The following is a 25,374-nucleotide window of genomic DNA, read 5'->3' as shown; positions in this document are numbered from 1 at the left end:
AGCATTTCTCTATGCCCTCCAAGATTAGCATCATCCTGCTGCCCTGAGTTTAAGCTGACTGATCAGCACTGCTTTTGTTTGCTAGAAAACTGCAGAACAGCTCAGATTTGCCCCCAGCTAGGATTTTATAGCATATACAGGAAAGTCTCAAGAGGTTCTCAATCTCCACGAGGTCATGGCTACCAGAATTACTCAAAAGTGAGATTCATTTCACTTCACTGTACATATCTACACGTTAATCATCTTTAGCTAAGCAAGTCACCCTGGGCTCCCTTCTGACTCGGTGGAGAGAAATGGGCCCCTCCAAAGGCAGCTCATTTCATCTTCCCATGGAGGGTGCCTAAGATGGATGAGAGGAGTTGCCTTCTAGAGGTGTCTATTTCTCTCCATTAGCTGTACAGAGAGCCTGAGGTGATGTGCTTGCACTCTGATGATTAACTCACAATGTCAGAAGCTAAAGGCAGATGAATCCCACGTGCAGAGCATCAGCATTGGAGCAGCCAGCCCTGCAGGCAGAAGGGATGGGGTTACAGAGCACACTGTTGATTGCCACTCTGGTGGCTCCTTTTGCACTGCAGAGATCTACCTGGTGACATGTCCAATGACCATCCAGGAAAGAACTAGCAGCCTAAATGCAAAGAATGGATCAGGAAAGGGGAAGGGCAATGCATTAAAGACAAAAAGAAATGTGTGCAGAAGCTACCAGCCCGTAATTCCCTGCTGGGTGTTTCCTGCCCAAAACATCATGGCTCAGCAGGACCAGTTATTCCTGAATGATCCAGAATTGAAGTAAGGCAGACTGTGGCTAGCCCACAAGATGGTCCACACTGCTTTTCCCTGTGCATCCACAGTCCTGCCATGATGGATATTTGGTAGACTGAACAGGTGCACGCATGTATACTTGAATGTATATGAAGTCTTGTCTGAAAGGCATATTCCTTTCCATGGCAAGACATTTGTGATACCTGAAAGGAAACAACTCAGGCTCTACATAATCTACCTACAAATATGCCCAGCAAATCACTGATCTGTTTGAAGGAGTATTGCTGGGATGCAGTAAGAGACAGTCCCATTATAGTGATTCCTCCCCACCATGCAAGCTGAGTACTCATCCCCAGTATCACTTTATAGAAATTAAAGAGTCCTCTTATCACCACTCAGAGCTGGGCAGATAAGACACAAAACTCTCTTGAGTACCAGCCTGGTGCCATAATTACTGACTAATGCTGCCTCTGTAGCCTGTCACAAGAACAGTTTTTGGCAGTCATTTCAGCTCTTTTCACAGTCACATGAAATTAATTTAATTAGTTTTTTAAAATCTAAAGAATAATGGGATTTAATTGACTTAATGTGAAACTTTCTGGGCTGTCACTCCACCCAGCTTCCGATCAACTTGAAATCATTCAGCTGTGAGTGACTGATGTTTGTGCCTTTCATTGAGAACACTTTGTCTCAGTTAAAATCCTTCCTGCCATGCGTAATTTTTGCATAATATTGCTTTTATTTTTCAGTCTCTGTTTTCATTGTCTGATACCCTGGATAAAGAGCTCTCCATGTGGGACTGATACGGCCAGCTCTTGCTCCTGGAAGTTTGTTTTACCTGTAGCTGCAGTATTTTAGGGGAAAGTCTTTTAGGGAACTCTACACTTTAGATGTAGAGTGGCTGCCTGTGACACATGTCAGAATGGAATCAGACAGCAAGTCGTTTTACACAACCATGCACATATCTAGATGCATACCAATCATGGTGATGTCCCTGCTATGGCTGATGCATGAACACATATCAGCCTTATCCTCCTCTGATGCCCAAACAGAAGAGATGTCAGAAACTCTATGGAAAATCCAAGACAGAAATTTTATTCACCACTGATGACCATAAAAAATGCTTGGCAATCTCATTCCTTTGTTGTTCAAAATTTGAGAAGCATATTATCATCATTAATGAGATCCATACATTGCTCTTTATCTATGTCATCTTCCACTGTCATTTTAGATCATGGAACTCTCCAGCAGTCTTGAATGCACTTCACCAGAAGGCACCAGGACAGATCTGTAATTTTTCTGTCCCTTTGGTAAAGTGTGAGAGACAGGAGCAGAGAGTTAGTGAACAGATTTTTAAACCAACCTTCCACATTAAACACAAGTTTCTAAAGCTGTGCATAATAATACCATTCCTGATTAGTGACAACCTCATTAGAATAAAACAGAGGTTCTTTTACTTCCATTCTTCACTTGATAGCATCCCATGAATCTGTCCTTCCTTAGAAAAGTAAAAGCCTTTTAAGACACTCCTGTGGGATTTTTAATCCAAATTATTTGGTATGTGGGGAAGCTTCCATCCTACCTATTTTGGTGGAAGATCTAGCACTGAAGTTGCACTTGACAAAGTTAACATTACTAGTAGAAATTCTGTCATTCTCAGAGGGAATAACTACTTGATTTTGAGTCATTGATGGCCTCTAAACTCTCTCTATGGTACTTCCATAGGGTATCTATCTCTCTGTACAGTGCATACATTGCCAAACTGAGCGACTCCACTCCCGTGTGTTCGGACAGCGTGGACGCAAGGCTACAATCCCAAAACACGCTCGCAAGCCCACATGGTTCTCACTCCAGCTCCGCCTGCTCCGGGAGCGCATCTCCGGTACCGGTCAGCACCGGCTGGTGAGGGACGGACTGCGAAGAGCGGGCAAGCCCCGAGCAGGCTCTCCCGGTTCCCCGACAGTCCCCGCATCAGGTACCGGCCCGCGGAAGCGCCCTGCCGCCGGCACACCTCTCTCCGTGCGGCTGCCCCACCGGGACGGGCTGATCCAGCGCCGCAGCTGGGCTCGGGCAGGGCGGCAGCTGCAGCCGCCCGCGCCCCGACAGAGCCCCAACAGGGCAGCGGCAGCGGCGCCCCCGGCACGGGCCCGGCAGCGCCACGGCCGAGCCTGAGCAGCGGCGGCAGCCGCGGGCGGGAACAGCGCCGGGGGCTTGGCCGGAGCGGCGGCAGCGGGGCCGGGGCAGGGTCCCCGGAGCCGCCGTGCCCGGCGGTGCCCAGCTGTGCCCGGCGGACAGGCGGAGGTGCTCCTCGGCAGGCGCGGCTGGGAGGGGGCGGTGCCGTGTTGCTGCCGCCGAGGAGCGGAACGGAGCTGCTGCATCCTCATCCTCATCCTCCCCTCCCCTCCCTCGGCGCGACCCCGCCGGCTCCCCCCGCCCAGGGGGCGGGAAGCAGCGGGCCGTGCCCGCGGTGGCGGCGCGCCCCGAAGTGGCTCCGCACGGCGTTTCCCCCCGCCCGCGGCCGCCCAGCGATAAATCCCCGTGCCGGGGGCAGCGCGGCACTTGGCGGCTGCCGCGCTGCGGGGAGGCGGCGGAGCTCGGCCCCCTCCCCGCGGCGGAGAGCCCCGGCAGGAGCAACAGGAGCCGGAGCTCAGGTGAGGAGGAACGGGACCGTGCGGGGCCCGTAGGGAGCTGCGGGAGTGTGCGGGGCGCTTCCTCCGACATTCCCCGCTGCTGCCTCGAGGGGAGCGGCTGCGAGGGGGAGCCCCGCTAGCACAGCGGCGTGCGGACAGCAAGATGCTGGCTATGGTTTCTCTGTGAACCGTGAAGTTTTCCTTCGTGAGCTTTGAGGCGGGTCCCGGAGGGCTCCCTGAGGGCTGTGGGGCTCTGCCCGGGGCTGTGGTACCACGGGAAGCTCGGAGAGGGGCGAGCGGCTGGCGCAGCCCACCCAGCGCGGCTTCCCCCGCGCCCGGCGCTCCCGGCCCCGGTGAGCAGCGCGCTCCCGGGCTGTCCGGGCATCCCCCGCCTCTGCTCTGTGCTGCGAGGTCCTCTCCAAAGCGCCTCTCAGTAGGTAAAAAGGTCAGTGCTCTCCCCTTGCTTTCTCACACCAGAGTGGGGGCTGAATGGTGAAATGATGCACGGGATGTGAAAATAGTTATTCTCAGTACTGTACGAGGTAGACTGTATTCCTTGCTGCGGGAATGGACCTCCGGGGGCATGAAATGCAGGTGTTGAGCTGTTCATCTACCTGATAGTCCTTGTGACTCAAAACGAGCAGCAGGTGGAATCGAGACCTTCATTTGGCTACAGGCTGTACAGTCCTTCAGTATCTAGAGAGATGGCGAGCAGAGACAAGGGCTAGTTAATTTTATTGTTTGTAACCAGCCTTACACTTTAAGTTTGGGTCTACAGCGACTAAAAAACATGCTCTTGACAGCATAAGGCACTTAATCTGTATTTAGTTTTTTCTTGGTGGCTGGGAATCTTACAGAAAAAAATCAGAAATATTCAGTTTCAAAGGATTGGAATTGCCATGAGATCATACATTGAAAAAATTGGGGCTCTAAGTTACGAAAAAGAAAAATGAAAGACACACCAAATCTGCACCTCTAATGATGCAGTAATTTCCCATAGAGAGACATGTAAAAATAGCATCAACCCAGCAAAGTGCTTGTTAAATTCAAGTGAGGGCTTACATACTATGAGCTTCAGTGGCATTACTCAGAAGCTAAAGGCAAGGCTGAAGGCAAATGTGCTTCTGTGATTCCCCAACCCAGGGCTTAAGTACTGTTCATTGAAGTATTCACTTGCATGAATCACACTCATTCAAAAGTTCAAGGCAGACCAAATCAGGGAAAACGTGGACTGAGCATCATTGTCAGCCTCTCTGCACAAGAACTAGATAATCACCAGCCCTGTGGATTTTTCCCGGGTTTTTTTAGGAAGTATCTAAGTATAGAGTGAGCAGCTCTTGACTGTCTTGAAATGCAGATTGCAATCTCCTAGGAGCCAATATCCCTTCATGATCATGGATTGGCTTTAGTCTACCTTTGCATTTCAGTCATGTCTCAAACTTTAGGACTTGGGAGGGCACATATGGTATCTGCCCAATTTAAAAAATAAAAGCACACAGAAAAGCTCTTATTTCTAAAAACCATGATCTCAAATTCATTTATAAGCACCAAAACCATAGATTGTCAGGCACCAGATACATAGATAATTTTCAGGAACCAGAGCACTTGCCAGCATGAAAAAAGGACAGCATTATATAATTAAGATGTCCAAAGAGTAGCATTTATTTCTAAATATCTTCACTCTTCTACGAGGTACTCTAGGATTCCTATGAAATTAGAGAAAATTGTATTTAACTGTTCCCTGGTTTTCCTCTATTGACAAAGTCCTGTGCATGCTGAAATAATCTGTATCCTTGGATATCTTCCCATTCTTTTCAGGATGCAGATAAACATGCTTGTCTTAGGAACTTTAATAAATTTAAGATATGTATTTGCTTGTATTGTTATTTAACAACTTCAGGAGCGTACAGACAGAGGCAGTGTTAGGTTTGCTGTTCTGAGCTTCAGCCTGTTGCTGTTGATAATGTGCCTTTGTTGATGCTGAGGGCAGTTCTGGGGTTTTGCTTTTCTCTGTAAAACCCACTAGCTTCACCAAGTGGCCACCTAAAGACAGTGGATGCCAGCTTTAAACTTTGTGTTTCCCTGATCCTGGTATTTCTGCTGAAATCCTGGTGCCCCTTGCTGGCAATTGCATTAGTAAGTAAAGAGGAAACTGGCAGCAGCCCCTTTCTGATGGAGGGGTTTGGATTTAGCATAGCCTCCCTGTAAGAATGATATGCTTAAGGCATAAGGATCTCTTGTAGGACACAAAGGAAGCAGTCTCGGATATTAAAAAGGGAGGGAAAAAATTCCCAATGCAAACGGCAAGAAAAGCCTTAAATCAGTTGAAAGCTGTTTGGAATGTCAAACACACGGAGTACACCAGGAGAAAGAAAAAGGTCACCAGGCCAAACTCCACTCATCTAATTACATTAAGTCTGTCAAACCAATCCCTGGCACAACTTGACTGAAAATATTTCTCTGGGTCTCCTCTGTAAAGTGACTAGTGTATTAAAAAGGCAAGAACCTATTTCTCCACATGTTTATGTAAATATGTCTATTTATGAGCAGCCCTCTCAACAGCATTTGGCCTGTGTAAAATGAAACACCTGCCCAAGATTTTACTTCTGCAAACAGCTGGTGGATAAGCCCTTCTAAACCTTTTTACACAGAAGATTTTGGGCTCTTGACAGTCCTGGCAGTAACAAATGTGGGGTCTGTGGAGGCCACTGTGGTGGGAAGTTCAGCACGTGCAGATGAGGTCAGAATTTGAATGTAGCTGGGGTGAAGTGATCTGCAGAAGTGAGTTCAGGAAGGCCAGGTAGGGAGCATCATGCTGAGCTGGGAATAATCTGCTGCACAAATGTAGTGTGGAAACCAGCTTGCCTGGTAGCACTTCTGCCACTAAAAAAAAGCAGTGCTGAGAGAAAGACAGGCCTTTCACCATGCTGCACAAGGAGGATTGCAATCTGCAAAATATGTGGTGGGATTTGGTCCCACAGCTCGATGTTGGTGGGGTTTGAAGGAGTCTGCCACTTGGGACACAGCTGTCAATTACCTGGTGAGGGTGCAGGGAAGGGCTTAGAAACGTGGCCTGAGGGAGATTATTCAGGCTCTTTAACCTCAAGAGTGAACTGAAGCAGGACGTGTTTGTGGCCTCCAGATTTGTAAGTCTGTTCCAAAAGGAAGGGAGCTACCTGCTCCCTGTGCAGCCAGTATGGACTCAAGCCCCCCTGAACCATGGAGTTGGACCTGCTGAGAAACTTCCTACAGGGAAGCAGCAGTTGTACTCCTATCCAGGCAAGGAAACACCCTGAAAGAGTGACAGGGTATATCCTTAGATATCCTGGGCTTGGGTAGCACTTGGCAAGGGTGCTTTTGTAACAGGGAGCTACTCCTACAAAGGGGTATTTTTCTTTAGTCCCATGCCAGCAAAGTCATCTTGGGCAAAACAAAGTTTGGGTCTCTACGTTATTTAGAAACACAATAAACAAGCTGATCAGCCCCAACGTCTAACTCCTCTGCTCATGTGGAACTATCCTTTTCCTTACAGTTTCCTCAAATCCAGCATGGGAACAAGGAGCCAAAATACTGAAAGTAAGGCCACCCTATTGAAGACAAGGCTTAATCTTACATATGGCAGTGGCCAAGGCTGTGGCTGATGTACAGGGCTTTCTAAATGCCAGTTGTCTTTGCTGGCTGGATCCTCTTGCCCAGCTTCTTGGCAATACATAGTCAGCCTTCTCTCCCTGGATCTGCAGGGAAACACCTCACACGGTGACTGCTGGGGGCTGGGGACGTGTCCACTCCTCTGCTCTGGACACCACCCACACTGCCAGAGTCTCCTTCTCCATCACCCATAATCACCCATTGCTTGGCACTTCCCTTCCCAAAGGGCCTGTGGGACATGGGATACAGCTTCTTCCTGCCCAGCCCCATTCCTGCAGAAAGGCACAGAGGGACCTCTCTTTTGGGAGCAGACAAGTCAAGTATTATCTGTTGCAGAAGCTCAGACAGCCTGGGAGAGCATGGGTGACCCTGAAATGCAATTTAGTTACCTAAATTGCCTTTCAGAGTCACCCATGCTCTCCCAGGGGTCTGTCTGGGATCCTAAAAATGGAGTTTTTGCTGGCACCCAAACCATCATTCACTCTCTGCGGCACTATCAAAATATACACAGTAGTACCATATCAACAGCTTATCAAATGCAATTTAAAATGTTTGGGGGGCAGTGTATTGCAAGTCCCCAACATTGTCACTTGGTTACTACCACTGGAAGCCCTGTTCCTTTACACTTCTGGCCAAATGCCATGGCATCAGCCTGGCAGGGAACATGATGCACTGAGACCTTTAACACCACACTTGCAGAATTATCCCTTTTTCCTTGCAAGCCTTTCCAAGTACAGAGATCCTGGAGGAATATCATGCTGACAGCTTCTAATTTTGCTACTGGTTGATTTACCAATTTATGCTCTTTTAAGAGCTAGAAGTCAAGGAAGGCCAGGAATGATCCCTTCCCTGAGCCCACATCTCAGATGAAGTGGCATCTCTTTGGCAGAGCCTTTCAGAGGAGGGGAGTAACACACATCCAGTTCTCCAGGATGGACAGCCCCTGTCCCAGCGTGGGTTGCCTGAGCTTTTGACTGTTTCCTGTCCCTCCAAACACCCACTTTTTGCCTCTGGGTGCTTTTGCAGCTGCCTGTGCTGTGGCAGTATCCCACAGTTTTTGACAGGGCCCAAATACACTGACTAGCTCCAGATCCACCTCGTTTTTTAATCTGTTTGGAAAGATTTTGGTTTATACCTATAGCATAAAGCAGCATAAAAAGGCAAGATAGTTACAGACCTACACATTTATTTACTTTAATGTATTCCTCCCCACAAGCTAAATTAGACAGATATTCCTATTAAGGTTTTAGTGGTTCTGGTTTACTTTGTTTGTTTCTTTTTTATAATCAAGCAAGCCAGGCTATCTGCTACCCCAGGCAAAGATTGCTACCTGCCCTGCTGTGCTGCTCCTTTGTCCTTTTTTTCTTTTCTTTTTTTTTTAATGCCCATTACAAATACTCATATAAATACCCATTTCCAACTAGGATAAGACCATACAAATGGGTCCCACATAGGAAAATGCTCTCATGAACAGTGTCCCATGGGCTGGACACTGTGCTGCTCCTGTCTTCCAATGTCTTTCCTGTAGGAGACAAATTTGAAGCCAAGCATAGAAACTGAAAAGCACCATTCAGAAAGATTTATGATCCTGTTTCATTAGGGATGCATATGTGGAATTATTCCCTGCCTGAAAGCACTGACTCAGAGCTCACATGTAAATTGCCAGGATAATTCCACTATTCCATGTTTCACAGAATTGAATGTTCTGTGCCTTGCTTCAAGTGTTTTGTTGATGAAAATCTTTCCATTTTCTCATAGAGTTTTGTAGACTGTTGAGCTGTAAGTATGTTGTCCTGACTTACAAACACACAATGACTGCCAGTCAAATAATATCTTTATTTTAAACTGGACAGCTTCCCATTACTGCAAGAACAGAGAACTACTCTGTTCTTGTAGTAATGCTTTTGAGTAGTAGCATTTCTCATATGTGTGAAGTTCTGCACAAGGGGAAATACTTGGAACTTAGCAGACCTGTATCCATGTTGTGTCCTAGCTTCATATACCAAAACATCCAAAGGTGCAAAACCTAAGTTGGCTGCCAAGCAAGACCCTGTAATGAGTGTGGGTGATCATAAAACACAGGCACAATTCACATGTTTATACCACAAATAACTTAATTTTGATCTATTTTCAATGACATTTCATTAAAGGACATTAAAACAAAGTGCTTTTTAAATTGCTGAAAGAGGTGAGTAGTTCACATCCGGTTTGGAAAGTGAGTGAGGTCTGAAATGAGTTACAAGCAGGCACACATTTGTTTTGGTTATTAGATATTTCCCAACTGATTCTGCCCAACTTGTTAGGATCAGAACAGTCTGACCAGAGTGAAGCAGCCCACCTGGGTACACGCTGCCCAGCTCTGTTTGACACAGCTTGCTGTGTTAGCTGTCACTGCTCAGGTGGCTTTCCATACAATTCATGTTTCCCTGAGTCATGACAGTTAAGTGTCCACTTTTCTCTTCCTGGTGAGACTAATGCCTTTCTAGCTGTTGTATTTCAGAGGCCAGCATAAAGCAGGCAAGTGCTCTGGCAGAGCAGTAAATATTTGATAAAACTGCTTTGCATGGTGCGAGTGTCAACTTCACAGTGTGAAGACAGCTTAAAATCAAATTATACTGTGCATAATCTTCCAGAATTAACAGCCCAGATTGTTACTGGTTTTGTTCACTGGACTGAAACAAAGATCTGAAATTCCTAAATAATTGGACAAATTATACATTTGGGCTGGTATGAATAGGAACATTCACCTGAATTACAATTGCATGTTCCTGCTGTATGTGTATTTGAGCCTTTCTCTGGGCTGCACTTCACACAGCAGCTGTTTGCTGAGCCTTAAGAGAGCTCTCAGGGGTATTGAAGCACACTGTGTTCCTCTGAGAATCATCCTGTCCATGTTGGAATTCCTCCCATGGGTCCTCAAAAATTCACCCATTGAACACAAGGAGGGGCTGGGGGAGGTCTCATTAGCTATTTAAGCCTTTTGCTAATAGGGAGCCTCTGGTCTCCTTCTTTGGATATTTTCCAGGTAACATATAGACATAGAAGAAAAAGCCCTCCTCTTAACAGGGGAGAACAAAACAAACAAAAAAAAGTTAGTAAGAAATAGTAATAAACTCTCATTATAGTATGAGAAACAGTAGTTATCTAAGATCCTTACAATTTGTGCTTGAAGAAGACTTTCTGTGATGGGACTGTGCTGCCTGAGTGAACCTCTGTGGGATCTGAGGGGTCCAAAGTGCTGTTTGGGCATAAAGACTACAGTCCTAGCTGCTCCTACTTGTGGAGAAGTTTGGAACATGAAAGCAGGGAAATTTCTATTTTATTTTTAGTATTATTATATTATAATTCTAGTAATAATAATAATATACTAAAAATAAAAATATAATATAATAATATTATTATATTATTATATTCTATTTTTATTTTTAGTATTATTATTATTGTTGTTAAAGAAGTGAAGCCAGCCCTACATTTAATCTCTTATGTTGATCTCTGTTATGTTGATCTCTGCCCTGAGGAGTTTGAAGAAAACACAGATTTTCTCTTCTCCCTGGTAGCTGCAGAAGTGTCTGTGAAGGACACACAAAATGGAGAGATCTTCCAGCAAGCAATTGTGTCAAATATGCTTTGAAACCTTCTCATATTAAATGGAAATTGACACTTCTTAATGACTTCGTGTAGTCCAGTTGTCTCTTAGAAAGGCTACAGTATTTAGTGTCAAAATATCAGTTTTCAGTCACTGTTGGTTTTAGGCTCTGACTTATGATTAAACATACATACTAAGCTGCTAAGAGTGAATACATATCATACAAAAGTAAAGATTGCTTGTTTCCCAAGTTTGATAATGGAAGAAGTGGTTGCAGACACTTCACTAGAAAAAAAAAAAAAAAACAAAAAAAGAAAAAAAAACCACCAAAAAAAACACACCCAAAAAAAGAAAAAAGGAGAATACTTGTCATATTTCATAGAGGAGGAAAAAACATAAAGAAAATTAGATACACTAGAGACTTAAGCACAGCTTGCTTTGAGGCAAGTTTGATATGTGGGTGGGTGATAAATATACTGGGATTTACTGGTGGAGATATTTGTAAGTGTTTTCACTTGTTGTCAAAAAGCACAGCATGGATGTTTGGAAACTTACAATCCTGCAGTTTCTGCTGACTGTTCCTGTTAATAAGTGCTAGCAGAGAACTCTGCCCTGTGCTGATGAAGAGCAGCCAGAAGAAAAGTGAGAGCATCCTGGAAAAGCCTTAGGGACACCCAGGCTCAGGGAGGAAGATGAGCTTGAGGCTCATGCTGAGGCATCACTTTGCATTACCAGGAAATCTTAAATCTAAAGCATGGCAGGTCCAGGCACCAGGGCCAGGGGAGAAGCAAGGACTTGGCCCAGTCACAGCAAAATATTGGAAGAAAAAAATCCTGCCAATTTTCTTGAGTTCCTGCTATCTCTACAAATTCACTGCACATGCTTTGGGGGTTTGTCCATGTCCACTGGAGCCAATAGAGGTCTGGGAACTGCTGAGCATGTAAATGAATTTTTAATATATAATCAGATAGGGAAGAAAACATTACTTAAATGTCTTCCACATCCTATTAAAACATTTAATTTTTCTTAAGCTTATTTACTTTATTCTTTCGTTGTGGAGAAAGTTTTCAAAGGTAAAATTCTATTATCCTGTCTCCTTTATAGTTTGGGGAATTCAGAAGGTGTGACTGGGTCCAAGTGCAGGCTCTTCCTAAAGATATTCATATGTACTGGAGCTTTTGCATACCCTGTGTATGAGATCCAGGCTGCCACACTTAAAATGATCCTGAAGCTTCTCCTTATGGACAGAGTGAGCTGACAATCATCACCATCTGCTGGCCACTCCACACCATTCAGTAAGGCTTGTGACCAGGGGACAAATGTCTCATTGATCCCTGTCTGTATTCACCCTGGCCATCCCTTGCCACTGATTCTGCTTGGCGTCAGAGGAGGATTGGGGAAAAAATACAGATTGAAAGGGTGGTTCCAGAGCAGCCAGACTCAAATGATGGAGAGAACCCTGAGAGTTTGCCACCTTAACTAGAGCAGTTTCCAACAAGTGAATGACATTGAGCTGCATCCATGCTTTGTGGGTGCCCCAGGTGTGACAGCTCCTGTGTCACTGATCAGCCCCGTACAGGAACATTCCTTTAAACACATACAGGCATGTCCCTTAAAATGCTGCTGGCTCTCCCTGCTGTGCAGCTGTGCCCTGGGACCTCCAGCTGCACCACTGCCAGCAGCAAGCAGTAGAGCTCTCACCACACAGGCTGTTGCCACAGCAAGCAGTAGAGCTGTTAGCACACAGATAAATGCAGAGGCTAGCATTTGTCTCATCTTGTGTTTTAATTTTTACAGCACAGCTTAATTTGATGTTCTCTTTTTCATGTACAGCACATTCTAGTCAGCCATTTAATAAGAAATTCACCTAACATGAGGAGTCACAGTAATATGGTCCTTATTTACTGATAGATTTATAGCCCAGAAGCTTGCAGACAGCATTGTGTCAGCTGTGGGATGATTTTAATGTGCAGGCAGCATTTTGGATAAAATTTCCATTATTTCATAACCAAGCTATCACTTTCTAACCAGGCACACAATGGGCATTATTCAAGAGGGGGGAAAAATATATCTTTCTTTCAGAAGCTATATTTTGGATGCATGTAAAATCTCTCTTCTCTGTGTGTTTAATTCATGATACTGATGATACCATGGTTTCTTTTCAGAAAAAATGTTTTTTCTCTGAAACTGGCTTATAAAATAATGGTTTTTAAATATTATCTTCAGTAGAAAAGCACGGTAATTTTATTTTTAGTATTTTAGGCATTAAAAATTTGATTCAACAACACATAGCTTAATGGAACTTTTAATGTAACAACCTTTAAACAATTTCACTATCCAGTACAGTAGCACCAACTCTGATGTAATTTTGGCCCATTTTACATAGTGTGCTTTTAAGCTGTTCCATGAAGCATGAAATCCTGCATGTGTGGCTCAAACTGTGGCAGTACAAGGCTGAGCAATTCTGCGTGATCATGAAAATCATTCTGAAAAAAATCAACCAGTCTGAATTTCCACTTATGCTAGAATGGTTTCTGGCAGATAAAGGGCAGGGGGAGGGGGAGAAATAAAAGGTTGTTACAGGGTTGAAGGGAGCTTGAAGTACACAATGCATGTAAAAGTAGACCTTGGGCAGTGATTACCAACCAGTAAGAAAACCATCAGCAGGTTTTGTCCACTGATAATTGCCACATCCTGGCCATCTAGCCATGCCTAAAATGATGGAGTTAAATGACCAAAATTCCTAGGTGTTTCCTTGCATTCCTGCATTGAAGTGTCAATGCACAGAGATATAGGTAGTCATTGGAAATATCCAGATGGTCAGTGCTTCTTGTGGAATCAACGTTGCCTTCAGAAATGTCCCTGGACAACTGACTATTAATAGGTCTCAAAAATTATGTCTCTTTACCTAATACCATCATTTCCTCAAAAATTATATTCAATTTCTCTTACAAGCCTGTCAGATGTGCTAAAAAATACTAAATTGCTGATTTTGTCAGCTTATTTAGGCATAAATTTTCCTTGAAGCCATTTCCAGCACACTTTCTATCCTTCATATTCAATTTTGGCAGATGTGTTGATGCATCACCTACTTCCAGTTACCCTCCAGTGTTAACCTTTTTGTGCCAGCGTTTATCCCTGGTTGCATTATCCTTTGCATTGAATTCACAAGTGGATGTGGATGTAACCAGCATCTTTGGAAAGAACCAGAATGTCTCTGATTATGTCGAGATCTCTACGCTTCACCTGTAGACTCTTTATTTAAATGAATGTCATCCAGGCAAAGAAGACTACTTCCTATGGCTCAAAAAACCCTTACATTTTTCTGACATTTTGTGTTCCAAACGTAACCTAGCAAAGAAAAAAATCATGACTTATGGTTTCATGGGGGATGAAAAGTGAGCTCTGTTCTTTTAATGGCCCTTGCAAACTCTGTTAATGTCCTCATAAGTGAGATATATTCAACATCAGCTCACTTTTTTAATAGCTGTTGTTTCAATTACTAGAAAGTATTGCTGTTGTTTGTACTGCTTATGGGACTACAAAAAAGGAAAGGACCTGGGTTTGGTTGAAGGAGAAATCCTGCTGGTGTACTTCAGTTGGACCAACCCTCTGGTTCTACCGTTCTTGAGGTTTCTCAATGCATCATCTTTCCAGGATGGTCAGATAGATGGCAGGGAGCTCAGCCCTGATTTTCTTCAGCCTTTCCAGAATTCTGACTTTGGTGAGACTTTCAACCACCCCAGTATTCCTTAAGTGCTGGTTTGGGGGCTTTTGTGCTTTTTTTTTTTTCAATTTCCCCTGGTCCTGTGATGCCTGGTCACTGTTTGCAAGCAGCAACACCACTCATCCCCAGGGGGAGGCAGCTGGTCCTGACAGCCCAGCCATGGTGAGAGCAGACACAACCATCATTCTGTCTGAAAACTGCTCCTCCAGTTTCTCTCTTGTTCTTTGCAATGTAGTCAGGGAATATGCACACTCCCACAAAGAAGCACTCAGGAATAGAGTAAAAATCCAGTGAGGGAATACTGCTGGAGCACTTCAGAGCTGCTGTCGTTGTGTAGATGATGTGCTGATGCCCTTCATTTCTAGCTGATGCTTTCTCTTGATACAATGTACCACAAGGTGATATTTCTCTTGATGTGCTCTCTCCAATGGCAGAGCATATGCACCTCTCTTGGACTTAACAGGCTGAGACACTCAAGGGAGGCAGTCAGCTGCTTTCCTTTAATCGCAGAGCCAGGACCAAACAGAAACATGGATAGAAGCCACATGAAGCTGGAGGGAGAGCACATTGCTCCTGTCATGAGCTAGTGACAGTGAGACAGGAGGGAAGAGAAATTTCCCACTAGCAAGCAGAGCATCTGAGCTCCCATTTTTAGCCCAATGCATTTCCCCAAAGCCCCACACAGGAGTGTGGGGATAGGATCCCTTGCTCCCTGTCCAGCAGTGAATAGCCAAACCAGCAACCACCATTAGACACCAGCTTCATGGATGCTTGCTTTCTTCTACCTGCATGTTCCTTCGAACAAGATATTGAAGACTATGTTAGAATGTTTTTACATGTTCTTCTGATTTAAGGGCATCAAATCCAGCCACTGTTGCTTATATAGTGCTGGTTTTGCTATTTCCCGGCAGAAATTAGGCAGAGGATCTGAGATTCAGATGTTTGAGATTAATGGGATTGCTCAGTCGAAGCAGTGACAAAATAGAAAGTTATTCCTAGTAGAAAATGTAATTAGTCCTCTTCAGATCTTCAGTTTGACAGTAGCACTAACATCAATTATTCTCTGTTGGGAATATTCCATTTTAACAAGGTTCACTGTAATATCATCCTTTCTCAGTAGTAATCGGAAGAAAGAAGGCCTTTTCAAATCATTGTCTTGTTACCTTGAGATTTTTAACATTTAAGCCTCCCACTTATCAGCTGATGCCTTGCATTGACTTCAGCACCTGAACAATTCCAATACTCTCAAGTGTCTGGAAATGAACTCTTTTTTTCCTCCCTCTCTTTTTTTTTTTTTCTGGCAAGAGAAAATCAACAGTGTTTCCAAGCTAAAAGGTATTGTAGAAAGTAAAGTTAAAATCCTTGGGGTGGGGAAAATAGTCAAAATAATCTGGCAAAGCTATAAGCCCTGGTCTCAGGAAGAAAAGGTAGCTCTACTGTATTGGTTTCAGCTTAATCATGAAGCTCTGGGTCTCAACTCTGTTCCTGCAGGTGACAGCAGTTCTTTCAAGCAGAGCATGCCATCAGCAGCTTCTTCCAAAGGTATTAAATAATCAAACTCTGAGCTCCTCAGGTGCAAAATACCTTTCTTAAGAGTGGTGCTGCTGTCCTAGTGCACACATCCTGGGGAGCTTCACAGAGCCTGATGCAGTTTGTGCTGTTTGGTTTTCTCAGGAGATCCTTCCTGGATCCCAAGGAGATCCTTCCTCCAAGCCAGCATTCCTGATGAAACCTTGCAGGCCCATGCAGAAGTCACACTTTCACTTGCTTTCTAACCTTGGTGCTCCCTCTCCCATTTCACCATCTCTAATCCAAAAATCCCATCTCCAATTTAGCATCATGTGTTTGAGACTGTTGAAACATGCTTAAGGAGATTTAAATGCACAGCTGTGTGACTCAATCCCCTAGATAGGTTTTATAATCAGCCTTTATGCATAGCTCCAAGTTATTTTGAATAGAGGACTGCTGAAAATAACCAGAAAAAGAATTAAAGAAATTTTAAATGATCTCTTTTCCCACACCTCCAGATTAAGATACTCTCTGGTTAAATATCTCTAAATAAAGCTGTTCTAAATTAAATACTGGCTTTGGTGGTATATAAGATGAAGCTGGCAATAAAAAGTACATAATATCCCATCGAGATGCTGAAGTCTTAATCCAGAACTCAGTGGGAGCAGTGTGCCCTGCTGCCAGCACACCTGGCCACAGTAGCTGTCTCACAGAGTTCTGTACCCTGATGTGGCCCATTTCTGCCTGCCTGGATTTGCTGTTCGGCAGATTGCCAGCTCCTTCCCAAATGACACCTTGGGAGGTGGTGGGACAAAATTAAATCACTGTTGTGACTCAGTCAAAGAGTAGTGAGAAACCAGTGAAGGGTCTGGAGCAAAAGGGACTTATGAAGGGTCTTATGTGGAGCAGTTGAGGGAGCTGGGGGTGTTTATATCAGAAAAAAAGGAGGCTCAGGGGAAACCTTATCACTCTGTACAACTAACTACCTGAAAGGAAGGGAATGTTGTCCCTTCTCCCAAGTAATAAACTAGAGAGCAAGAGGAAAATGCCTCACATTTCGTCAGGAGAGGTTTAGATTGGATGCTGGAAACAATCTCTTGACTGAAAGGGTTGTCAAGCATTGGAATGGGCTGCCCAGGGAAATTGTGGAATTGCTGTCCCTTGAAGTGCTTAAAAGCCATCTGGATGTGGTACTTAGGGACATGGTTGAGTGTTGGACTTGGCAGTGCTGGGTTAATGGTTGAAATGGATGATCTTAAAGGGCTTTTCAATTTTCCAAGGGCTAAACCTTTCTGTGGTTCTGCGACTGCTACAACTGGACAAGATCCAGCTTCAGTCCATGGGTCCTCCAAAAGGGTCACAAAGTTGGGTGTTCTTCAAGGGGTCTCAAAAACCTTTGGGTTCAGCAGGGAAGCTGTTCTGCCTCTGAAAAAGCAGAGGCTCCTGCCAAGATGCTTACTCCTGGCTGCTATACTGTGGAGACAGTCCAGTTATCGTAGGGCCTTAGATGAAATTGAAAAGGCATATTTGAATCAAGTTGTGCTGAATACTTTAACTTGATAATTTGAAACATTTATATGATTCTATTGAAACTCTCATTTTAGTTGATGGGGTTGTTTTTGCAAATAGTTCACAATTCAGGTCACTTCTGAGATGGAAATATCTTAGAATTGGTTGTAAAAGCATTTTTAAAGTAACTTGTGGCTTATTTACTCTGTCACCAGATCATTTCATGTGCTAATGCACTGGGAATGTCAAGCTGTGCTAATAAGAACAGTTTTCCTTCTATTTGTTGTTACTCCTATGTAAATATAATTAAGGCAAAAAGTGTCTGAGTGCCTGATCACATGCATTAAATTAGCTTCCTTTTTGGCTCCTAAGGCAAACACACCCAGAGAGATCCAGGGCTTAGGGCAGCACCTTGCCTGCTAGCCCTGAGCCCATGTCTGTGCTGGTTCTATGCAGGAATCATGGAGTGTGATTCACTGTGAACTAAGTATGTGTCTCATCTTCAGCATGACAGCAGATCCAGCAACTGCCTCTGGAAGTACTGTCACGTTTCATGTTAGGCTTGTGCTGAAGGTTGTGTTGCAGCAAGACTCCAGCAAATGTGGAGTCTTGGGAAGACTGAAATTGGAAGATTTGGGAGTGAGTATTCCGAAATTTGTGTAAAAATTGAGATTTTTACACTATCTGCCAAGAACTCTGTGTTAGTCTTATGAAAGAAAGGTATGGACTGATTTCAAGGGCACGTGTCTGCGTATCTGGAGAACATAAGCCAGCATGACAGCAAAGCTTCCATGTAGCACAAGGGTAAGTACACAAGGGCACACTGAAGACATCCAAGATGCAGAGGAGGAAAATTTTTGGACACAACTATATCTTAAGGGTAAACTTGGAAACTTGCTAATTATTCTCTAAAGCACCACAGGGAACTTGCAGTATTCAGTGGGATTCTGGCTAGGCATGAGGCATCCAAAAGGTAACTTCATCCATCTGCAGGAGGCTTCAGTGTGTCAGAGACCAGGCACACAAAAGGGTGGCTTGAGCCCAGACTACCTAGTAAGCAGTCTTTTGAGGTACTCTCACCATACAGACAGTCTTTTAGGCACTGGTCTGTGCATGCTGATGACCCCTAAAAAGCAGACTGGTTTTGATTAAGTACCCAAGAGTGGTTTCAGATGCCTGATATAAAACCTTTTCAGATAAGGAGTCTAGCATGACCTGGTCAAACCACTCCATCACTAGACCATATAATTTGAAGCGTATAATTTGACACTCTGTAATCCATCAGAGTTCATCTATCTCAACTAAAAATGACTTTTGTACATGAATATATGAAACCCTAATGCTGTCTCATTTTCCAGTTCCCATAAATTAAATGTGTTCAGTAGACGACTGAGAATATATAAGTGAAAGGATCAGCTCTCTGCCCTTTTACACTGGCAAAAGGTTGTAGCAGGCTACAATTAAAAAGTAGTCATAACTTGTGCCACAAAAGAACACTGGGGTGAGCACAATTAGAAAAAGAGAAATGATGGTACGTTGCCTCCATATGACAGAACTGCAGATGGACAGTGAAGTGTCAGTAACTTGAAGTGAGACTTGCTGCTGTTGTTGCTATTTTTTTTAAGCTACCCCAACATCCTGTGCCAAATAATTTCAACAGCTTCCAGCTATGAGGAAATACATTGGCAAAATTTATTGCTGTAAGCATATATTCAAGAGGAGGATGGAGTAATTCTCTGTGCTAATCACTGTGCTGTCAGCACACTGCTGAGTTGTGAGTGTTTACTGGATGATGAACATAGTGTTAGGAAAAAAACATTGGTTTTCTGTTTACATGGCTTTTTTTATAGTAGTTTCACCATCTTAACAAAATGTCAGATACAGTTGCCTCACACTGGTTTCAGCAGAGAGATCAAGTGGAATAACCTGTCAATACAATAATGCTCACAAAGATGCAGGGATGAAGACAAACCGTAGTAAGATTGGTAGTATAGCAGCATCGTTAACCTTTTTTCTTTCCTGCACTAAATTTTCCACAGACAAGAGCGTTAGTAATTTTAACTTTGATTGAGAACTGCTATTATCCACTCACAGCATGTGGGAGCAAACAGGCACTTGGATAAATCACAAAAAAGAAAACCACTTAGCATGCTGCTTCCCTCAACAACACCTTTTTGTGAAGGTGCAAGGCCAAGTGCTGCAGTAAGAGCATGTGTGAAGACAGAAGCAAGGCTGCAAAAGCCTCCTGAAGCATGTCCAAGGTCAGGCCCTCTTAAAGAAGACCAGAAGGTCACATTTGACTTAAAAGGTATTCTGATGTGCTTAAAAATTTAAGTAATTAAATAATTCAGTGAATGAAAGCCACCAGGATTCTAATGCAGTGTTAATGGGGTCTTTCAGAAATCATGAAGATGAGTTTCATGAGTGACACAAGTGGAGCCATTAGCAAACTCATCCAAGAGGAATCGTCCATTGAAGGTGAGTGCCTGCACCGCCTCAGTGCAGAGGAGCAGGAGGAGCAGCACAAGCATTCCTGTTTGTGACACCACTGCAGAGAAACACCTACAGGAAACTTCTGAACTGCTTCACCTTGCTCCTGCAAGCACTCAGCCCTCGGGTGTGTTTGTCACCCTTCAGCAACAGATGAAGCAGACAGTGACTCCACCAACATGAGTATGCAAGAGGTCAGCTTCTCTACAACCAGTGCTGCTCCAGGAGATTGCTGGGTGAGAAGCAGGTCAAACTGATTTGAAACATGGAATACTTCACACATGGTCATTGAGAAAAGCACAACTTGCTGGACACTCTTCACAGAACTTCAACACTCTTTTGGAATGGTGTTTCCTAACAAGTGTGCCAAATGTGTCAGCATGACAAAAGACAGCTAGTCCTAAGGGCTATAGCTGCTCCTTTGACATGGTTGGGACAGCCTCCAGAATAAACTTTCAGCTCCTACTGGCTCCTACTGGATGTATCTTTGAGGCTAAGGCCTCTGCAAAGTAACAAAATCAGAGGATATTTGGAACTATATCTGTGCTGTGTAGAATCCAGCAATAAATTATTCCAATACAAAAGTCCAATAGAGTTAATAGAGCATATAAACTGTCTATTAAGTGTCATCATATTTAATTTGCTGCAATAACCTGGAGATGTCCAGGTTTCAGCCTCCCTTTTGCAACCACCTCTGAGAAATGCTGTGCCAGCTGAGCAGTGTCTGTGTCACCAGCATCTGTGCATCAACAGGCAGTGCAATGCTTCCAGAGCTTTTGGCTGCTTCTCATCTTCAATTATGGTCCCGATGTGAAGCAGTGCCCTCAGCACAATGGGGAGAGCCACAAGGGACCTATGGCCTGGTCATCCCCACAAAGAGTGAGCATGGAAGAGGGAAGACCCAGCCTTTGGCCACCCCCAGATACAGCCTCTTATCTAAAAAAACTTTCCTAGGTAGGTAGGCATTTTTATTTAAAATAGAATAAGATTAGATGGCTGGTTCCCTCTTGTATTTTCTTATAATATATAAGTGTGGCAGTGGCTGTAATCATAAAAGTCATGTAAGTTGGACCTTCAGAGGTCATGCAGTTCAACCTCCTTCTCCAAACATAAAAGACAGATTCCTCTCCTGCAAGTATGTTGTGCCATGTGAAGGATCACATGAAATGATTGTTCAGGAGATTAAAGGTCTCTTGGGAAAGGGCAGCAGAGACATGACCCATCTCCTCCTTGGGCAGGAGTGTGGATCTGCTGCAGGGTAGGAAGGCTCTGCAGCAGGATCTGGAGAGGCTGGATCAATGGGCCAAATCCAATTATATGGCATTCAACAAGGCCAAGTGCCAGGTCCTGCCGTTCAGATATAACAACCCTACGCAGTGCTACATGCTGTGGGAAGAGTGGCTGGAAAGCTGCTCAGTAGAAAAGGACCTTGGGGTGCTGCTCAACAGGAACCATGTGTGCCCAGGTGGTGAAGAAAACCAATGCTGCCTGGCCTGGATGAGCAGCAGTGTGGCCAGCAGGGCCAGGACGGTGGCCAGCCCCCTGCACTCAGCACTGGTGAGGCTGCACCTCAACTGCTGTGTCCAGTTCTGGTGCCCTCACCTTAGAAAGGACTTCTTGATACTGGAGCAAGCTGGTGAAGGGTCCAGTACTATGAGGAGCATATGAGGGATGACATTATCACTCTCTACAACCTCCTTTCAGGCAGTTGTAGCCAGGTGGGTCTTGGCTTCTTTTCCTAGGGAACCTGCAACAGGGCAAGAGTGTCACATTTATATTTTCTGAAAAATCCCTTTGCCCAGGATTTTTCTCCTGGGAAGCTGAGAAGCCTCAGAGAAAAAGGAAAACAATCTTATCTCGTTTGCTTTTCCTGTGCTGTGCTCACATGTGGAATGTGTTTGGAGACCGTTTATCCAACAGGTGATTGTTCCATTGGTTTCTGCTGTGAATTATTTTGACTCATTGGCCAATTACGGCCAAGCTGTGTTGGGGCTCTGCAAAGAGTCACAAGTTTTCATTATTATCTTTTTAGCCTTCTGTAAGTATCCTTTCTGTATTCTTTAGTATAGTTTAGTCTAGCATTCCTTAATATAATATAGTATCATAAAATAATAAATTAGCCTTCTGAGAACATGGAGTCAGATCCATCATTCATTCCTGCCACAGGGCACCCCACAAATACAGTACAAGAGGATATAATCTCAAGATGTTCCAGGGGTGAGTCAGACTGGACATTAGAAGGAATTTCTTCACAGAAAGGGTTGTTGACTTTGGAACAGGCTTCCTAGGAAAGTGGTGGAGTCATTGTCTCTGGAACTGCTTAAGCAAACACTGGACATGGCACTGAGTTCCATGGTCTAGCTGACATGGTGGTGTCCAGTCAAAAGTTGGACTGGATCTCAAAGGTCTTTTCTAACTTAACTATTTTGCAGTTCAATGCTACCAAGGATGCTGCAGCTGGAGACAAAGGATAACAGGGGACAGCCGCTACATGTCAGAGTCTGCCTCTGAACCTCTCATGTCCTTCCTCAGTGTGTGCAGGTGGTGCAGGGCCAGAACCACCTCCCAGCGGAAAGTGCCCTGAACTTACTGATGAAGTCCTCAGCAGGACAGGACAAACAGAATGCCCTGGGCTCTGGGGTCAGTGTGCTGAGGAGATGTTCCAGCAGGAGTAGAGCGCTCCTGCAAAGGCCTGTCAGAGTTCCACATTCCTTTGGACATATTCTCTTTTGGTGACTTCTGAATTGTAAATTCTGTATCATAAGTGGTACCATAGAAGCCCAGAAATAAACCCAGATAGCAGTGACACAGAATCACAGTAGCTCCTTTTCTTAACCCAAAGTCTGCTCTGTTTCATTGGTACAATGCCTTAGAGACTCTGCTATGTGAAGGAAGAATATTTACTCTGCACAAGTTTTTACAGAGGAGATTTGTTTCTGCCTGGTAGAATCTTCAGGACCATCCTGTTCAGAATCTAACTCTGTCCAGTTAATGTCACCTAGGTTGGTATATGTTTGCTTTAGAGACAGAGAAGTGTTGCCTAGTGAGCAGTGTGCACAATTCACAAAGCAGGAGGGGTGTTGGGCCTGGCAGCCTGTTCAGAAAGGATTAGAGGTGGTGTCTGTGTGGATGCTGCCCAGCATCTCCCACTGCAGGTAATGCTGGGCTGGGTATCAGCTGCAAAGCTGACAGAACCAAGGAAGTGAAACAGCAGCAACTCTTCCCACGTGGGATGAGGAAGCCTCAAATGCTGTGAAAGAGTTGTTCCAGCCCTTTCTGGGGTGAACAGAGATCATGCAATGTCAGCTCCTTTCTTTTTGTTAACTGGGGGGCAGATGAGTCAGCGCAGCTGTGGCATTCATGATTAGAATCCAAATTCTCAAACTGATGAGGATCTTCAGGTCCATGGACTTTCTTTAGGTGTTTAAGGAATAACATACTGGTTGTTCAATTTCACAGTGGTACTGTATGTACAAAACATACACAGTGCACACATTTTTAGTGCCTGTATGAGTTAGAGAATGTATGCTGCTTTAATGTTATAGAACTGATGAATTTTAAGACACTTTGCTATATTTACCTTTGATCCCACAATAAGTTCTACCCAAGCCTGTATCTACCCAAGCTTCCTGAAGCAGGTGTCTCGTAAAGCAAAAGAGACAAACATCTTCTATTCCCTCATCTCCCCCTTCATTTCTGAGGCAGAATAAATCAAGGCTTTGCTTGTGCTGCTGATTAAAGTATTCTGGTTTATTCCAGAAATTAATATTGTTCTTAGTGAGAAAAAAATATTTGAAATGCACAGAGTAGGTGTGAAATATATTATGCCCTTAAAATCAGTCTTCTACCATTGAGAGAAGCACCTGGAGGAGCACTGAGGTGGAATTCTGGTCAATTCTTTTTTCCCATGACCCTGTCCTTGTTAGCATAATATTAAGATATCTTAATTGTTTTGAGTGTGAACTGCTGCAGCAAAATCCAACCCAGGGCAGGACAAATGGTCACATAAGAATTTTTCAGGTTAAAAGGGCTATGTTGTGCTGGTCATCATAAAATGTTATTAGCATAAACCACAGTCTTCTGTATTCAGTATAATCAATTCACTGAAGAAGGGGAAAGCATAAATTTGGTATAAACAGTTTGTAGTTGAAAAGCAGGGGCATTGCCCTTTTTATTCCTACATCACACACACCAATTCCTGCTACTTTAATGTATACTACTTTCAACAGACTTTGATTCATCATATTTTATTGCACCTGCTAAAGGACAACTCAATCTTTGTAGTGAGTGAAATTTTGTAATTACTCCATATATGTGTTGTATCTGTGGGTTAATTTTAGTGTGCTTATGGTTTTTGACAGCAAATTATCACTAATTCAAATAATGACATGTCTGAAACAGTTGACATTGAATAGTTTTCATAATGTTTTTTTGCTTATTCTGTATTTACATGATGCTCCAGATAAGTAATTAAAGTGCCAGTCATGTGAGCTTATTTGCAACTAAAAGTCTCCAAAAGCAGACACGTAGTTTAATTATTCCTAGCAATTCACAAAAGTAAACATTTTAGCTTGGTTGTGTGTATTGCAAGGGTTTCAGGGAAAAAGTATATCTTCCTATGAAAGCTACAGCTAGACATGGCTATTGCTAAGGCCCTGAATTATGGAACTGCAGTGGCTATTTTATTTGGGAAACCAAAAAATTGTTTGTATGTGCTGTCAGCTCAGCTCCTGGCTTCCACTACCAACAGCAAAGTTCTGGAAATAAAAGCAGGAACTCTTTTTCATGGGATTTTTCAGGATCTACTGACCACAATTAGCTGGAAATTTTTTTTCAAATCACAGCTCAGGGCCCAGCCTCTGGAGCATTTGCCCTAAGAATGTAATGCTAACATGAGTTCAGTTCAAATACAAACTTATACTGCCATAAATGTACGGCACCAGCTTTGGACCCTCTTCAACTGGAAAACTGAGCGTGCATCAGGCCACCATGGAAGCCAGAGCTCAGCCAGTCTAATATCTGAATGTTTCTGCCTCAGCAGGGTTTGCACCTAGGGCTTGTACAAGAAGTGTTTTCTCATACTAAACACGAGTCTGTCCTTGACCTTTATGTTGCTGTACAGCACATGTCAGTAATTCATTTCTCCTGTGCTTGCAGCGAGCGCACTGCCCAGATGGAAATCCCACGCTCACAGTGCCAGGCAGCAGGCTCGTGCCATCAGCCCAGTGCTTCTCTCCAACATGAGACATTTTCCTACATGATTAAGGACCCACAGCACCTTCTGCTACAATAAAACTATTTGTTCAGTCACACAGAATATTCCTTTCAAAGCAAGTCTAGAGCCATTGTGTGAGTCATCTCCTTTATTTTATCAGTGCAAAATAGGGTGGATATTCACTAAGGCTTAATCTGAAATCTTTCTGCTCACAATGGTAACTTTTCCATCGATTTCAAAGGATCTCAGATCAAGCTTCAAGAATTACTAAGTTTTAGTCTGTCAGATTTGTTCATTT

The 25,374-nt window shown here is 43.9% G+C and overlaps 2 protein-coding genes across 7 annotated transcripts in view; both read left to right on the top strand.

Moving 5' to 3' along the window:
- The first annotated feature begins 2,600 nt into the window (after positions 1-2,600).
- LOC102073806 (uncharacterized) lies at positions 2,601-20,816 on the top strand. The gene is made up of 4 exons (XM_074538613.1): positions 2,601-2,737; positions 2,815-3,413; positions 19,554-19,679; positions 19,772-20,816. Exons 1-4 carry the CDS (start codon positions 2,601-2,603, stop codon positions 19,912-19,914), a joined length of 1,005 nt encoding a protein of 334 aa, XP_074394714.1. The 3' UTR covers positions 19,915-20,816.
- Positions 2,617-25,374, top strand: part of HTR1E (5-hydroxytryptamine receptor 1E) — a 39,173-nt gene continuing 16,415 nt past the window's right edge. The window contains exon 1 of one of the 6 annotated variants that reach the window (XM_026792764.2): positions 2,617-2,737. The gene's annotated coding sequence lies outside the window, so the exon portion shown is untranslated. Of the gene's footprint in view, positions 2,738-3,430; positions 3,838-14,119; positions 14,351-19,975; positions 21,580-25,374 lie in introns of those variants that run through there. The other 5 variants (XM_074538289.1, XM_026792766.2, XM_026792761.2 and 2 more) reach the window with 5 other exon arrangements.

The sequence above is a fragment of the Zonotrichia albicollis genome, chromosome 3 (assembly GCF_047830755.1).
Source record: "Zonotrichia albicollis isolate bZonAlb1 chromosome 3, bZonAlb1.hap1, whole genome shotgun sequence".
NCBI classification, from domain to species: Eukaryota; Metazoa; Chordata; class Aves; order Passeriformes; family Passerellidae; genus Zonotrichia; species Zonotrichia albicollis.
This window is presented reverse-complemented; position numbering and strand designations above follow the sequence as displayed.

Excerpts from the sequence above, each read along its gene's own strand:
- LOC102073806 (XM_074538613.1), top strand. The coding sequence starts at position 2,601 with ATGGTTCTCACTCCAGCTCCGCCTGCTCCGGGAGCGCATCTCCGGTAC. Across the intron at positions 3,414-19,553 it reads CAACAGGAGCCGGAGCTCAG|GTGCAAGGCCAAGTGCTGCA; the intron begins GTGAGGAGGAAC and ends CTTTTTGTGAAG. Across the intron at positions 19,680-19,771 it reads GGTCACATTTGACTTAAAAG|AAATCATGAAGATGAGTTTC; the intron begins GTATTCTGATGT and ends GGGGTCTTTCAG.